The sequence below is a fragment of the Oncorhynchus tshawytscha genome, linkage group LG10 (assembly GCF_018296145.1).
Source record: "Oncorhynchus tshawytscha isolate Ot180627B linkage group LG10, Otsh_v2.0, whole genome shotgun sequence".
Taxonomy (NCBI): domain Eukaryota; kingdom Metazoa; phylum Chordata; class Actinopteri; order Salmoniformes; family Salmonidae; genus Oncorhynchus; species Oncorhynchus tshawytscha.
The window spans coordinates 18341325-18356120 of record NC_056438.1 but is presented as its reverse complement, the minus strand read 5'-3'; the positions used below and the strand labels follow the sequence as shown (position 1 = coordinate 18356120).

The 14796-nt window shown below is 41.6% G+C and overlaps 3 protein-coding genes across 9 annotated transcripts in view; 1 reads left to right on the top strand and 2 right to left on the bottom strand.

Moving 5' to 3' along the window:
* svep1 (sushi, von Willebrand factor type A, EGF and pentraxin domain containing 1) overlaps positions 1 to 1652 on the top strand; it is a 154049-nt gene extending 152397 nt beyond the window's left edge. For all 4 annotated transcript variants that reach the window (XM_042328266.1, XM_042328265.1, XM_042328267.1 and 1 more), the window contains one exon: positions 1350 to 1652. In XM_042328266.1, the coding sequence (XP_042184200.1) occupies positions 1350 to 1380 (31 nt within the window). In that variant the 3' untranslated portion in view covers positions 1381 to 1652. The remainder of the gene's footprint in view (positions 1 to 1349) is intronic.
* Positions 1653 to 3204: 1552 nt separating this feature from the next.
* txn (thioredoxin) lies at positions 3205 to 7371 on the bottom strand. Its single transcript, XM_024434596.2, has 5 exons — positions 7236 to 7371; positions 6159 to 6263; positions 5021 to 5086; positions 3838 to 3903; positions 3205 to 3632 (listed from the first exon to the last, which is right to left on the bottom strand). Exons 1-5 carry the CDS (start codon positions 7257 to 7259, stop codon positions 3567 to 3569), a joined length of 327 nt encoding a protein of 108 aa, XP_024290364.1. The 5' UTR covers positions 7260 to 7371; the 3' UTR covers positions 3205 to 3566.
* A 1056-nt stretch (positions 7372 to 8427) lies between these two features.
* On the bottom strand, positions 8428 to 14273 carry LOC112259901 (prostaglandin reductase 1). 4 transcript variants are annotated; one of them, XM_024434595.2, is made up of 10 exons: positions 13575 to 14273; positions 12800 to 12924; positions 12612 to 12657; positions 12350 to 12409; positions 11456 to 11623; positions 10442 to 10598; positions 10137 to 10253; positions 9767 to 9872; positions 9074 to 9192; positions 8428 to 8740 (listed from the first exon to the last, which is right to left on the bottom strand). In XM_024434595.2, the coding sequence occupies exons 2-10, from the start codon at positions 12903 to 12905 to the stop codon at positions 8615 to 8617; spliced, it is 1005 nt and encodes a 334-aa protein (XP_024290363.2). In that variant the 5' UTR covers positions 12906 to 12924; positions 13575 to 14273; the 3' UTR covers positions 8428 to 8614. The 4 variants fall into 4 exon arrangements, with proteins under 4 accessions (XP_024290363.2, XP_024290360.2, XP_024290362.2 ...); XM_024434592.2 differs by having other exon boundaries at positions 13499 to 14271; XM_024434594.2 differs by having other exon boundaries at positions 12800 to 12931; positions 13575 to 14271.
* Between the last annotated feature and the right edge of the window lie 523 nt (positions 14274 to 14796).

Sequence of the window (14796 nt, the reverse complement as noted above, 5' to 3'; positions counted from 1 at the left end):
ACATGACAGCCCGCTTGGAGTTTGCCAAATGACACCTAAAGGACTCAGTCCATTAGAAACAAGATTCTCTGGTCTGATGAAACCAAGATTGAACTCTTTGGCCTGAATTCCAAGCGTCACTTCTAGAGGAAACCTGGCACCATCCCTACGGTAAAGCATGGTGGTGGCAGCATCATGCTGTGGGGATGTTTTTCAGTGGCAGGGACTGGGAGACAAGTCAGGATCGAGGGAAAGATAAAACGGAGCAGAGTACAGAGAGATCCTTTATGAAAACCTGCTCCAGAGCGCTCATGACCTCAGACATGAGCGAAGGTTAACATTCCAACAGGACAACGACCCTAAGCACACAGGCAAGACAATGCAGGAGTGGCTTCGGGACAAGTCTCTAAATGTCCTTGCCTGGCTCAGCCAGAGCCCGGACTTGAACCCGATCAAACATATCTAGAGATAGCTGTGCAGCAACGTTTCAACCAACCTGACAGAGCTTGAGAGGATCTGCAGAGAAGAATGGGAGAAACTCCCCAAATACAGGTGTGCCAAGCTTGTAGCGTCATACCCAAGAAGACTCAAGGCTATAACCGCTGCCAAAGGTGCTTCAACAAAGTACTGAGTAAAGGGTCTGAATACTTATGTAAATGTGCTATTTCAGTTTTATATATATATATATATATATATATGGTCTGTATATATATATATATATATATACATGTGCAAAAATGTGTAAAAAACATGTATTTTTATTTTGTCATTATAGGGTATTGTGTGTAGATTGATGAGGGGAAATAACAATTAAATACATTTTAGAATAAGGCTGTACATAACAAAATGTGGAAAAGGTTAAAGGGTCTGAATACTTTCCGAATGCCCTGTATCTGATTAAATGGGAAGATGTACAGTATCTGGCTGACATGCCACTCTAACAGAGAAAGCTAATCTGACTGAACATCTAGGTAAAGATAGTGTCAGAAATGTCTTTTCCAGGTGAAAACTCTAATTCCAATGTACTGCTAAACTCAAGGCTGACAGATATAACTGAATGAGAAAACCTCTCTCTCACTTCTGGTTGGACTCTGCAGAAAACCATTTGGCTATGAGCCACACTGCAGGGCTATCCATCCATTGTGATGACACTTTTTTTTTGTTGCCTACTCTCTCACTGGGAAAACAGCCAACTGGGCTTGTTCAAACCCCAACAGTCAGATGAAAACAGGCAGGCACCGAGTAGTTTATAACTACAGGACTAATGGCAATGTTTTCTACATTTAAAATATCAAGACATAAATAAAAGGTTTTGAAAATGACAAATGATTTAGTCTAATAGTCTTTTTCATTTTCTCTCAACTTTACAGGAAAAGGAAAACAGGATATTATAATATTTAAGACCATTCAACGTGAAAGAAGATTTCGCTCTCCGTGAAGGGAATTTTGTGTAATTATTTCATAAATGTAAACCATGAATTCTGTCCCCCACCCCTCCCAGGGAAACAAAAACAGAAACATTTTGTAAAATAAAGCTGTATTTTTTTCATATAGAAAATGAACAGTATTAAATATGCTGCTATACTGGTATGATGTGTAAAAACGATGTGATTGTCCAATGTATATGTGTAAACTATCCTCTCGTTTTTATTAAAGCATAAAATACAACTGAATCGGTTCCATTCACTCCAACTATATCTTCCTCAATGTTTTTCAGAGCCAAGCCTATGTGAGCAAGTGAATGGCATCAGATTGCTATATCGTATGATTAGCTGATATGTTAAACACCTAAGTGTTTGCGAGATCTGGCAGGCGTCTGCATTGTAGTTGGGCTGGAACGCCACTAGTACCTCATCTCTGCTGTTGGGTGTTGTGACGCTAAAGCATGTCAGGTGCCGGCAGTGGGTCTCTCCATGCCTTTACTATAGTTCCCTAATGATCCTTCTAGAATCAGTGTACCAGCAGCGTACCACCCTGCAGCAGTTTGAAGCTAAGCAAGGTTGATCATGGTTGGTCCCTGGATGGGAGACCAGATGCACAGATTACACAAGCATTTCGCTACACTCGCATTAACATCTGCTAACCATGTGTATGTGACAAATAAAATTTGATTTGATGCTGCTGGAAGTGGTGTTGGAGGGCCAGGAGGAGGAACCCTTTCCTCCGGTCTAAAAAAATATCACAGTAATTGAGGACATTGCCTTGTGTCGGATGCTGTCTTTTGGATGGGATGTTAAAATTGTGTCCGGACTCTCTGTGGTCACTAAAGATCCCATGGCACATATTGTAAGAGTAGGGGTGTTAACCCTGGTGTCCTGCTTAAATTCCCAGTCTGGCTCATATACCATTGTTGTCACCTAATCATCCCCAACTTCTTAAAGCACTATGAATATTTTATTTAACCTAGTAAGTTGACAGAACAGATCCTAATTTACAGCAAGGCAGTGCCTTGATCATCCCCTAGGTCATTGCTGTAAATTAGGATCTGTTCTGTCAATTTACCGGGTTAAATAAAATATTCATAGTGCTTTAAGATGGATGTTGCTTTAGATTGCGTCTTAGGGCTCTATTCAATCAGATCTGCATAGAGGTTGTTTTGGCTTGGAGGTGGAACTGCATTAGAGCTGCAAAATCTACATGAGGTTCCTGGCATTATAGCTAATGGGGACATTGCCATTGGCTGCACAGCGTCACATTAAGTGAAATCCAAATGCAGCCTTGTTTACAAATTCAAACACCGCAATGTGAGATGTAGGCTAATTTACACCTCAATGAGGATGATAAATCCTCATTTCACTTACTATGTGCATAATTTCTATATAGCCTACGCTTTTTCATTCTGAAAGTCTAACACGACTGGGATGGGTGTGGCGTCGTGACAAGGACTAAGACGGCTCCAATGCAGTTACACCTCAGACGCCAGCTATGCAGCGGTCGGCTATCGCTTGATCTGAATCTAGGCCTTAAAGCACTCTCCCTTTACTGTAGTTACTACATGATGCTTTAGAATGTATAGCATCTTAGACTACACATTTCTAAGCTATATTTTCATACCTACTAAATCTAGATAAACATTAGGCTATAAAACACAACATGCAAATGGGATGCTCAATTCTAGTCTAGAAAGTTAAATATACAGTTGACTACTGCGCCATGAAGAGTAGTGCAACCCTAGTACATTAACTCATCCCCCAAAAAAAAGATTTAGGGAACTCATACCAGACGTCAGCATTCATCTTAATTTATTGAATCCACCCACTTCGACAGAACATTCAAAATCCCAACAGCATTGCTCTAATATATAAAAATACATTAAAATATTATGGTCCTTTTTAAAAATGGAGATAAACTCCTGACCTGAATAAGAACGACTAATACACTGGAGGATTTAGTGGCATGGTTTGGTATTAACATTTAATAACAATTTAAAAAATAATAATAATTGAATTAAAACAATGTTTTGTTGTACATATGGTGGGAATTGGGACTATAGTGGAATTATTCCTTCAAGGGGGAGTTCGGTCTAAAGACAGTTGGTTGGTGGCGTTTGTACAGCGTCAGTGCAGATGTGCGTGTCAGCCTCTTCCTCATGACCTCAGAGTGTTGACCTTCTCCTCCAGTTTGGCTTCGTTGGACCCAGAGAAATCATCCACCTGGGAACGACACCACAGGGAATTCTAATAGCACTTTCAACGTACCACAATTACATTCAATAACAGGCTAGTACAGCGGTACAGCCGACTGTTATACTAAATATAATACAGTCTTTACCCCGAGAGGGAAATCAACTAAAGCGACCATAAATTGTGTTACTCCTTTTATTATTTATAAAAAAGGAAAAGACAAGAAAATACCCACCTTTTTCTCATTCTTATAGAAATGGAACGTCGGCATGCATTTGATGTCACAGTGTTTGGCCACATCCTGTAGGAGGAGGCAGAGTGAAGGGTGATTAAAACGTAGACCAAACAAGCAATATATCATGACAGATCAACCAATAGAGGCCAAGTCTTTGATCGCTGCATCCTCTGAAGATGGAGAGGGTCAGTTCATGGCTTGAGCGGAGAGAGATGGGTCAGAGGATGGTAGATAACGGTGACAGAGTCTGCTGATGATCTTGTAGCTACTGGACTTCTCTTCCACTCTGTGTAGCAGACACTTGGCTGATGCTTCATCAGGTCTGGGCGCCAGAAAGATCGCCACTCACAGTTCAGAATAGTAGCCAGTCGTCCTCACTACGTGCCCTCTGCCTCAGCATTCCTCTGCTGCATCTCCCATTCCTCTCAAATCCCTGTTGTACATTTATTTTTATGGCTATCAGAAGCCATGCTAAAAAAGGTACAATAGTAGTGTAAATAAACAGGCTCCCTCTATTAAAAGCACATTGATGTGGTTGAGTATCACCCAGTAAGGAACGCCTTAGTTCTGCAGGACAGGTTTGTCCTAACTGACTGGGCAAATCGCCTCAAACCTTCTGTAATAATATTCAAGGGAAAAGCAGGTTTTGGAACCCCCCTCCGTACACCCAGCCACACAGTAGTCTACATACTATATGACCCAACACAGACAGCTGAGATGACTGACTCATGGGTTCAACCCAGTGTCTGGACTGTACAAAAACACGCGAAGCCACTTCCCTTAGCCACAGCAACCCCAGCTCAATGCAACAAAGTCACAATTGGATAGTAACCTTTCACCTGAAAACTGTCGGCCAGCCAGACAGCCGGCTCGTCTACTGACCCCACATTCCTAACCAAAGTATTCTCTCGAGTCTTGTACTTCAAGAGATAGCCTCGTGGTGTTTCCCAATAGATCTACATACATGAGGTCTAGTCAATGTTAGGCAAGCCATCCATCTTTACAAAGAGTTTTCTGTATTCAAATACACCAACTGGACTGTTTGTACTAATTCACAGAAAATCTGATAACGTCCCAATTCATCACTTCAACCTCCAGTACATAATGCTCAAGCACTTTCAACAAGAGCTATTAACAGTTGTTCAATGTTTGTGGAACACACACACACACACAATTGACTCACCGCTGCCTCGTCCACGTCCACCTTGAGGAAAACCACATTCTTGTTCTCTGGTTTTTCCGAAAGCCCCTGTAGAGGAGCAGAGCACACAGGTTAAACGTCAAGGGTCAGCAAGGCAGCCCCAATGGGTAAACAGGCCTAGCAGTGTACTGCTGGCTAAACTAGGATTCCAAAATTATATTAGCTTCCCCATAATCCCCAGGTTTTCCAGAAATCCTGGTTAGAAGATTCCCGGAACCGGAGGGGAGGGGGGAATCCAGAATCCTCCACTTGGGAATTTTGTAACCATTATCTCAACCAGATGAGTCAGACACAGCAGCTCATGTATCCACCTGTCTATTATTGATCCAGAGACATACCATACAAGGGGTATTGATGGAGGACACACACCATAGGTTGATTCACATCTCCACTTGAATGCTACGTAATGTGAGTATTGATCCAGTTTTTCGTTTTAAATAGTTTTTGACAAGGCCCTACTTCACAACCCTGCTCTGCCTCAGTGGGCTTATGACTGATCATCTCAGCATTGTTCATTAGCATTCTGTTTACAGTCTATAATAAGGGCTCTTCACTTGATAAGCGCAATGTTCCAAGTCCTAGGAGGCTTCCTCGACGGTTGCCAAGACGACATGGCCACCACAACACAGGCTACATCCTAAATGGCATCCTATTCCCTACATAGTATACTACTTTTGACCAGAGTCCTACGGGCCCTGGTCAGAAGTAGTGTACCATGTAGGGAATAGGGTTTGCACACTGTTTTTTCTTCTTCCACAATATCTCTGGCTCAGACCAACCAACCCCTTCAGGTTCCCCCTACTTGGCATGAGGCCTCTCACAGGAGACCATCTGACAGCTACAGCTAGCAGGGTGCATCTTAACTAGACTAGGCACAACTGGGCCTGTATTCATAAAGCATCTCAGTGGGAGAGCTGATCTAGTAACAGATCCACCCCGTCCTTGTAATCATATTGATTATGATGTAAAAATGCAGAACTGATCCTTGCTCAGCACTCCAAGTCTAAGACGCTTTATGAATACGGACCCTTAGAACAAGATCAGAAACTAAATCAGAAGAACCTTCCCGCATGAGTAATGGTACAGCTCAGCTAGAGACGTTGAGTGTTGGACCACTCACTTTGAAGAAGGGTGCAATGTTCTTGCAGGGGCCGCACCAGGAGGCTGTGAAGTCCACTACCACCAGCTTGTCTCCTGCTTCCTTCAGGGCACTGAAGAAGGAATCCTACAGAACAGTAGAGAACACATTATTCATTAAAACTGTGAGGAAGAGCCTACAGAACACATTGTCCAGCCACAATGAGAATGACAAACATAGAATATGTTATTGGCCATCAACAATGTCTGGCATCAGAAGAATATAATACTTTTTGGTTGATATGAACATGATAGTGGTTTATAGGACCTTGTTTAGCGCCAACCTTAAGCCGTTTGAGGCTAGAACAGGACTTTGATAGACTATCACACACACGATGATTGACAGGGGGCACTGTGTTGAAGCCACCATACCGCCAGCTTGGCCCTCCCTCACATTGTAAAAAATATTTAGGAAGCTATAGAAATGCATTTATTATGTCTACATTTGTTTTTGACACATATTATTATATTATTACACACACCTAAATGCATACTTTCAAATGATATAATCTGAACTAAACATAACATACTTTAAGGAATGTTTCAGATTACTAATGTTACTGTCCTTACTACAACAACTTAAATACCTGTCATTTTTTCCTTTAAATACTGTAGAATTTCATTAATTCCTATGAACGAGTTCCTACCGGGGAGTGCCAACATGGCCGACCAGTGGCTTCAAAACCTCTTAACGGCCAATACATAACAGTAATCCAGGGTTTATACACATCACTGCCCGGGACTGATTCCATCTGCCTGACACTTAAAACATTGCAACCATGATGATGCAACACAACCACTAAAAGTCCAGGTTATCTGGAATTTACACATTTAATAGCTAAATACAACACTAACTGGAACGGTGGCGATTTAGCCAGAAAGTCAGAGGAGATTGAAAACGTTTGCCTAGTCCAGATAAACCTAGCCAGTTAGTTGCATATTAGGAATGAACATTCGATGACAGGCGCAGCGGCGTGATCGTTATAAACGCTTCAAAACCCCCAAACTGAGTTGGATGATCAATCAAAAGAGCTATGCCCGAAGCAAAAACATGTCTTACCTTATCTTCAATTTCGATAATCATGTTGATGGTGGTTTATTGGCGGTCTGTTACAACACAATACTAAGCTCCTTTGACAGCAAGCGGCTTTCAGTGTGTGAAGTGACGCTGCCGGGTTTATAAAAGCCGCGCATAAGCCCTGCCCCTCGTGGGCGATCCACGAGCCAACTGCTTGACGGGGATGACAATAGAAATATTGTGCTTCAAGCAATGCAAATTATACATTTTCATATTTTGTGTGTAGATTAGGCTATTTCTCAAGACTTGGGTCATTCAAATGCATTGAAAACCTGAACATAGAATTTTCTGGAATGAATCAAAAGGGACCACAATTGGTTTGACTATATGAATGCTGCATATTGTGTAGGCAACATGTACAATAGTTTATTCCACAAATCACGGTGACTTGACAAATTCCTGGTTTACTACAGAACCAGCAGGGGATTGGTTGAGAGAACCTGTGAGTCAAGAAGCAGGGTCAAATAGCATTGGAGCTGGGAAAGTAATAGCGCTGAACATTCAAATCAAATGAGAAAGTAATTTATTCTGTGGATTGATGGACCAAAGTGATCTGAATTAATCAAATACATTGTAATATTCCCATCAGATTACATTTTTGGTATGAATCATGCTTTCCTTCCATGGTGATGTACACGACAGGCTCTCACCTTGGTCTTATTACAGAAACGAACATCTTGTCACCTGAACTCTACTGAAATCCAAATCAGTAACTAAAAATAAAGACGTCTCATTCATATCAAACAAAGGGATGTTGTAGACAACTAAGGGGAGATAGACCTTACACTATTGTTTTGGATCCACTCAATGACAGCATAGGAGCTTCAAAGCCCTGGGTCACATTCATTAGGGCACACCGTAGTAAATGTTTTCAAATGGAAAAGGAACGTTTCTTACTGGACAATTCCAGGTAGTCCCTCACCGTTTTAGTCCTTTTTTACTGCCATTTGGTACCTAACGAACAAAGTCCTTTCTTCCTGCTTTGAAGGAGATGAGAAGCATTAATTATGAGCAGAGTTATTTTTAGAGCTATAGCCTGCAATAAGACAGAACAACCTAGGTCTGTGGTAGTGTGGCGATGCACATCTTGCCATTACTACTAGGTCGCCTACGAAACACCATCAATTCATTTGACTCTGATCTGTGAGTAAAACAATGAAGTCAGACAACAAAAGCCATAAAAACACTTTAATACTTCATACAAAGTAAACATTTGGATTCAAGGACGGACTATGATGTGAATGTATAATAAGGTTGTGCTACGAATGCAAATTAGAAAAATGATTTCAGAATGCAGTGTCATGGTTATAGTTAGGCTTTCCTATGGGAATGTTCCTTGAATTCTAATCCAATGATAAAGTTTAGATGGCTTCAATGGATACTCTAACAATGGCTTTTCCAATGTTTTCTCCCTGCAGCATTCCCATAAAGGCAGCAGGCATGTTCTCAAAGCCTTGAGTGACATGCTCACGACACTGCAGTTTCCCCTGTGGATAAAAACATAACATTAACAGGTCTATAGTCTCTGATCGTCACAGACATTTCATATTGTAAATATGAATAGCTCGAAATGAGATGAAGGCTCATTAAAATAACAGGGTGTACGGCTAACAAGACATCTACACAATATGTAAAACATGGCGTGCGAAATTGTTACCCAATACAGCATTTTCATGATTCTGAACTTCAGACAGTTTGTCTGTTTGTGTTTTGTGCTAACATTCCACTCCTTGTATTCCATGTCATAAGCCAAACATGTCAGAGCACAAAGGAGTGTAATGTTAGCACAAAACACATCTGGATTTCAGGCTAGTACTTGCCTCCCTCTTCCAGGCCATCAGTCTCCTCAGAGCCTCTTGGTTCTTATGCTCCCACCTGCCCACCAGGAAGCCCTCCATCTTCAGCTGCTTAAAGATCATGGTCAGGTGGGGGTAGGGGCCTGTCCGAGAGCGAGAGAGAGATAAAGAAAGGGGGAGAGTAAGAGAGAAAGAAGTGAAAGAAAGTGAGAGAGTGAAAATGGGAGATATTGAGAGTAAGAGAGAGAGAGTGAAAGGAAAAGCAAGATGAGGAAAGAGATTATAGAGAGTGTGTAATATAGGCAAAGGAAAACAAAGATCCAATATGCTTCTTCATTCATTTTTATGCAATGAAACCAGGGGAGGCTGGTGGGGGGAGCTATAGGAAGACAGGCTCATTGTAATGGCTGGAATGGCATAAATGGATCCGTTCCATTTATTATATTCCAGACCATTACAATGAGACTGTCTGCCTCTAGCTTCCCCCACCAGCCTCCACTGAATGAAACATTCAGCTGGCAACAGCATTCTGAGTGTAATACTGGCTAATTGCGCCCTCTAGTGGAATATTGAAATGAGCACAGTCAGTGCACAATCTCAACACTCACAGCATATAAAGGTAACACAAATTACAGAGTTATGCAATGTAGAGTTGTGTATATTTGAATGGGTTCTTTAAAATGTGCATCTCTGTAAGTAAAGGGAGCGAGAGCAGACCTGTTTGTGGAATGGTTTCATTGTATGTTGAGATGCCCCCGCACAAGGCTATCCTTCCAAACTCCTTCATCTGAGGGATGGCCACACTACAGAAAGGGCCTCCCACCTATGAAAATGTGGAAAATGTAAGTTATATCCAGGTAAATATGTTAGGATGAAATACCCATTACGAAACACTGATATCGTCCGACACTGTATATCTGTCTAATGATATTAAAACTAGAGTGAAATACCACTTTAAAACTAAAGAGTAGCAGCCATATCTAACAATATTACAAGTATCAGAGGGAATTATTATATAACTACTTAATAAAATTGTATTGAAATACTTTACTACAACCAAATACTTTATAACTACAATATAACCTACGTTCTCAAAGAAGCAGTGGTATCCGTCAGGTGAGGCACTCTTCAGGGCCTCCTCCAGAGAGCTGACTGTTATGTAGTTGAAGGCCTCATCGAAGCCCAGCTCCTTGAGGAAGGCCACCTTGGTGTCAGAAAAGAGAAAAAGACAAAGGAATAAACAAAAAAAAGTTAAGGAAAAGAAAATTAAACAATTTAACTTAATCAAGTGCTGCGCCCTTTTTTAATCAAAGGATAAAGACAAAGAAACAGATGATGACCATTGCGTTTTTGCCTCCCAGTCTTTCATTCAAATCCCTTTTTCATTCTTACCTTGGCGTCAGACCCGGTGGAGCCCACCAACCTGCAGCCCTTGATCTTAGCGATCTGGCCCACAGTGGAGCCCACGGCCCCAGCTGCAGCGTTCACCAGGAGGGTGTCTCCAGCCTGCAGCCCCAGCACCTCCTCCAGACCGTACAGGGCTGTTAACCTGCAATCAGATTACAAGGGAATAGAATTATATACAACTTTATAGTCCATTGAATACAGTCATTTGTCTTTCAAAGTTTTTAAATTCTCAAACCCCCAGATGAAGGGTTGTGATTCCATATATTGAAACTGTTTAAAGAGTGATCAAACAGTGGAGACAACACTGGAGACCACATAAGGTCTGTCAGCCAGTAGTCAGGGCACCAGAGGGAGAGCTCTTTAATAAGAAGTTTAACCATAGAAGAGTCACCCGTGTGGTCCAGTGGGAACACTCCCATCAGAAAGCACACATGTACAACCAAAATGTTCATGAGGCAAATCCCCACCTCAACCTTTCTCACATCCTTGCCTTTCTCTCTCTACTTAAAAACACAAGCAGTAGCATCAGATGGATGCTCATCTGAATTGTGACTCATTCAAACGGTTTAGAGTTCAGCGGAAAAGGACCGTAAAATGGTGACCGGAGACATCTGTGGCCCAAATCTTTGTTTTTATCAAACTCAAAGAAAAACATACAGATGCTTTTCCTGGCAGACTTGAGGTCAACATTTAATCTGTCATGAAACAGCTTTGCTGCAAATTCTCCAACACTAGCTCAAACATTAACTGTTAGTATCCCTCCTTACCCAGGCCCTTCTTCTGACCTGAAAACATAAATGTTCCACACTTTGTGGCCAGTGGTGATTCATGCCATAGTAACTCGTTGTTTTTACTATTCTCCCTCGGCAGATGGGTTGCCTCCCACATTAACAATGCTCTGACATTCTGGATGAGTGCGGTTGCCCTCGGTCCCGGATTTCTGAGACTTTTACCCCAAAATAGAAGCCACTGGCACTCAGAAAGTCCCCCATTCCTTACCCAGGCATGCCGATGGCCCCCAGAGCCAGGGACATGGGGACCTCCTGTGGCCAGTCAGACAGAAGGCGTGTCAGGCCTGTCCCATCAGACACAGTGTGTGTCCTCCAGCCACATCTACCAACCACATGGCACCCAATTGGGAAGGCTGAGTTGTTGCTCTGGATCACCCTAGAAAACCACACGCAAACAAATAAACAAACTGATTTAACTAGGGTAGTTGATCATACTTAGAGTGTAGATAACAAGTCTGTGTCTTCGCAAAGTATGCCTAATGAACAAATCTCCCATTGAATGTGTTTCTAGTCACAGAGAAGGTTTAGTCTGGGACTACGACCTTCACCCTCAGTGGTTGCTAAACGGTTTATCTAGAGACTCATTTGAATACATATGAAAATGTCAAAGGAAGCAATCTGCACATATTCACAAAGATACTTTAATGACAGTATTATAGGAAATAAACTCAGTAAAGTCATTTAAAAAGCCCTGGGGAGAGAGTGAATGCAGGGGAGAATCATTTGGTTCTGTGTACGTATCCAAACAGACTCACTCTCAATAACACACTTTGTCTGTGAAAACACATTGAACCATTCACTTGTGGCAGGAACGGAACCTCAGAGTACACTGCCAAGTGCATTCAATTTGTTTTCTTACAACTGCAGTCACGAATGATAATCTACTGCCTCAGAAATGAATAACAGGTGCAGAGCCCATTCTCTTCCAGTAAACGGTAGGCATGCATATCCTCTCATGGTAGATGAAAGGCAGTTAACTTAGGCCTGCATCCCAAATGGCAACGTATTCCCTACATAGTGCACTGCTTTTGACCAGGGCCCACTAGTGCACTATGTAGGTAATAGGGTGCCATTTTGACGTGGACCGGTTTATTTTTCTTACTTGGCCACTTGAGTTCCGATCATCACTCCCCCCTCTTTCATACGCAGTCGGCTGAATGGTCTGGAAACAACCACAGAAGAACACATCAGATGAGATGTTTTCTGTCAGCAAATCTACTGAAGAACTGTGGTTTAGCAAAGTCAAAACTGTTCAGTGAATAATAACATAGTTTTCCTTATAGATATCACATTACATGAAACATGACCTAAATGGAAAATGTTAGGGGAATCCAACCCCGTCCCCTTTGTCTTTTCTCCCCTACCTCATGTATGGATCCACACTGAGAAACAGTGCCTCGAGAAGCACCTCTGAAACAGACAAAACAACAACGTATGGCATCACTCATATCAGCTTCAGTCAGGTACAGGAATCTTGTACTCAGTGCAAGTACTAGTCCAGATGATCGAAGTCAATGTGATGAGCTCATCTCCACAGGTGTTAGTTTGTTACCTCCATCTTTAGGCTCTGGCTGCTGCTCCAGCTTCAGCTCAAAGTTGCTGTCCTCCGGGAAGCCTTCAAAGTGACGGGCCAGGACCCAGGTCTTGGATTGAACCATGGCTCTTTGCTTTGGACAACTGTGAACTAATATATTATTTACTTACTTGCTTTCAATACAATTAAAGATAACTGAGCCAAAGATAATCTTGGAACATTTTCTACTTTTGCATCCTAAATTTAGCAACATGTCATGCATACTAATAGGTAGCTCTAAACTAGAGCAAACTAAAACTGTAGGTTGAGATATGAACAGGATGACGAGAAACTACAGTTCTTCAACAAAGGATGCATGTTATTCAAAGACTGTTGATCAGCTGGTAAGCATGACACGGTAGTCTGTGCAGTAAAGAGTATTGTGCCAGCAAAAACAAGCATGCATTGATTTACAGTACTAAAAGTAGCCTTAAGTAGGGTGCTATTTAGAATAGCAAAATTCACATTTATCCCACAGCACTAGGTTAGCTAGATAAAGGACTTGCAGAACCTAGCCGAGTGCCGTGCATTGTTGCCAAATGAATACCGTGCAAGCCCGCTTTACAGCGGTCTGTCGACCGTGATAAAACGGGTGATAAAAAGCATTTCAACGGGTGATAAAAAGCATTTCTCTCTATCAATGCGTTTGAATGCCATACCTTGTCCAGCAAAACTCACCTCGAATAACGTATAAACAAATCACACTTCTAGGTCACTCTTCTCCGTGCAGAATGAAAGAAATATCAAAACGTACCTAGAAAGGTTAAAAGAGCGTGGGCAGGTAGGCTCGACTACTTTCTCATTGGCTGAACAAGTTGTTTAGCGGATCCCCATCGCGTGAAGTAAAACGTAATGTTGAGAGGGTGACTGATTTTGGATGAGAGCGCGACTGTCGCTTTTGTAGCAATGGTGATAAACGGCACGGGGCTAATTGAAAAATAAATCAATAAATATCCTAATGATATTGTTTCTTTAGTTGAACAATTTATGCGTTTAACATTTGATGAGCTACATAGATTACTGACGTGTGTGGTCCAACCATATCAGGCACCAGAGCCTGAACATGGGATTTGAGGTTTCGAGCGACTGAAGTATATATTTGTTATTATTTCGTTGTTTGTGTGGATCCATGTTAAATGTATCTTCCCCGTAGTGTAATTTACTTTTCTTTCGTGAATTGTTTCATCCCCGTCCAGTTGCTGGCGACAATACATATTTTGCGTCTAGTTCACCAATAACCCCAAAGAAGATGGTTGAGAGCGCGCATTTCGCTCGTGTAGCCGCTTCCTACCAGTTGAAAAACAAGAATTTAACAACGTAAAGTACCGGTGGACAAATTGATGCAGCTATTCACTTCAGGGACCTCAGGTGTTAGAATGTGCCTAGCGAGTTTACAGTAACGTTAGCTAGTTTATTATGTTAAACAACTTCTGTTCTTACTTAGGGTGTAAAGGTGACAGTTTCAGTGTCACGGGAGTTATAGTTCACAAACAAACTATATTCGGTTAAACATTTCTTCAACGCTCAACTCAATAATGCCGTTGTGATTAGTTTCAAATCCACGCCTCCTTATTAACGTGACCTACCGAACCAATGAACGATGGAGATTATTGACTGAGGACACGATCATCAGGGCGGAGAAGCTTTCATCCTGACAATTTCTAGGTCCTTTAGATTTCATATTCGAAATAGTTCAAACTGAGAGTTTACCCCTCATTTCTGGAACCATCTTCTCCACAGGAAATGGTCTTGTCTTGAAAGGAACAATTTAATTTATATTCAATTACTATGATGTTACAGTTGAGATAATATATCGATGATAATATTTTTTGTCAATTCTAACCATTCTCCTCACCTCTATATAAATCCCACCCTCACCCGGTTTGACCCTAATGTTACTGCCTCTATGACAGTGTGGTAGCCAGCCAGTATTTTATTTTATTTAACCTTTATTTAACTAGGCAAGTCAGATAATA

Excerpts from the sequence above, each read along its gene's own strand:
- LOC112259901 (XM_024434595.2), bottom strand. The coding sequence starts at position 12,905 with ATGGTTCAATCCAAGACCTGGGTCCTGGCCCGTCACTTTGAAGGCTTC. Across the intron at positions 10,599-11,455 it reads GGGGCCATCGGCATGCCTGG|GTTAACAGCCCTGTACGGTC; the intron begins GTAAGGAATGGG and ends ATCTGATTGCAG. Across the intron at positions 10,254-10,441 it reads CCACCGGGTCTGACGCCAAG|GTGGCCTTCCTCAAGGAGCT; the intron begins GTAAGAATGAAA and ends TCTGACACCAAG.
- txn (XM_024434596.2), bottom strand. The coding sequence starts at position 7,259 with ATGATTATCGAAATTGAAGATAAG. Across the intron at positions 6,264-7,235 it reads TTATCGAAATTGAAGATAAG|GATTCCTTCTTCAGTGCCCT; the intron begins GTAAGACATGTT and ends ACTGTTCTGTAG. Across the intron at positions 5,087-6,158 it reads ACATTGCACCCTTCTTCAAA|GGGCTTTCGGAAAAACCAGA; the intron begins GTGAGTGGTCCA and ends GCTCCTCTACAG.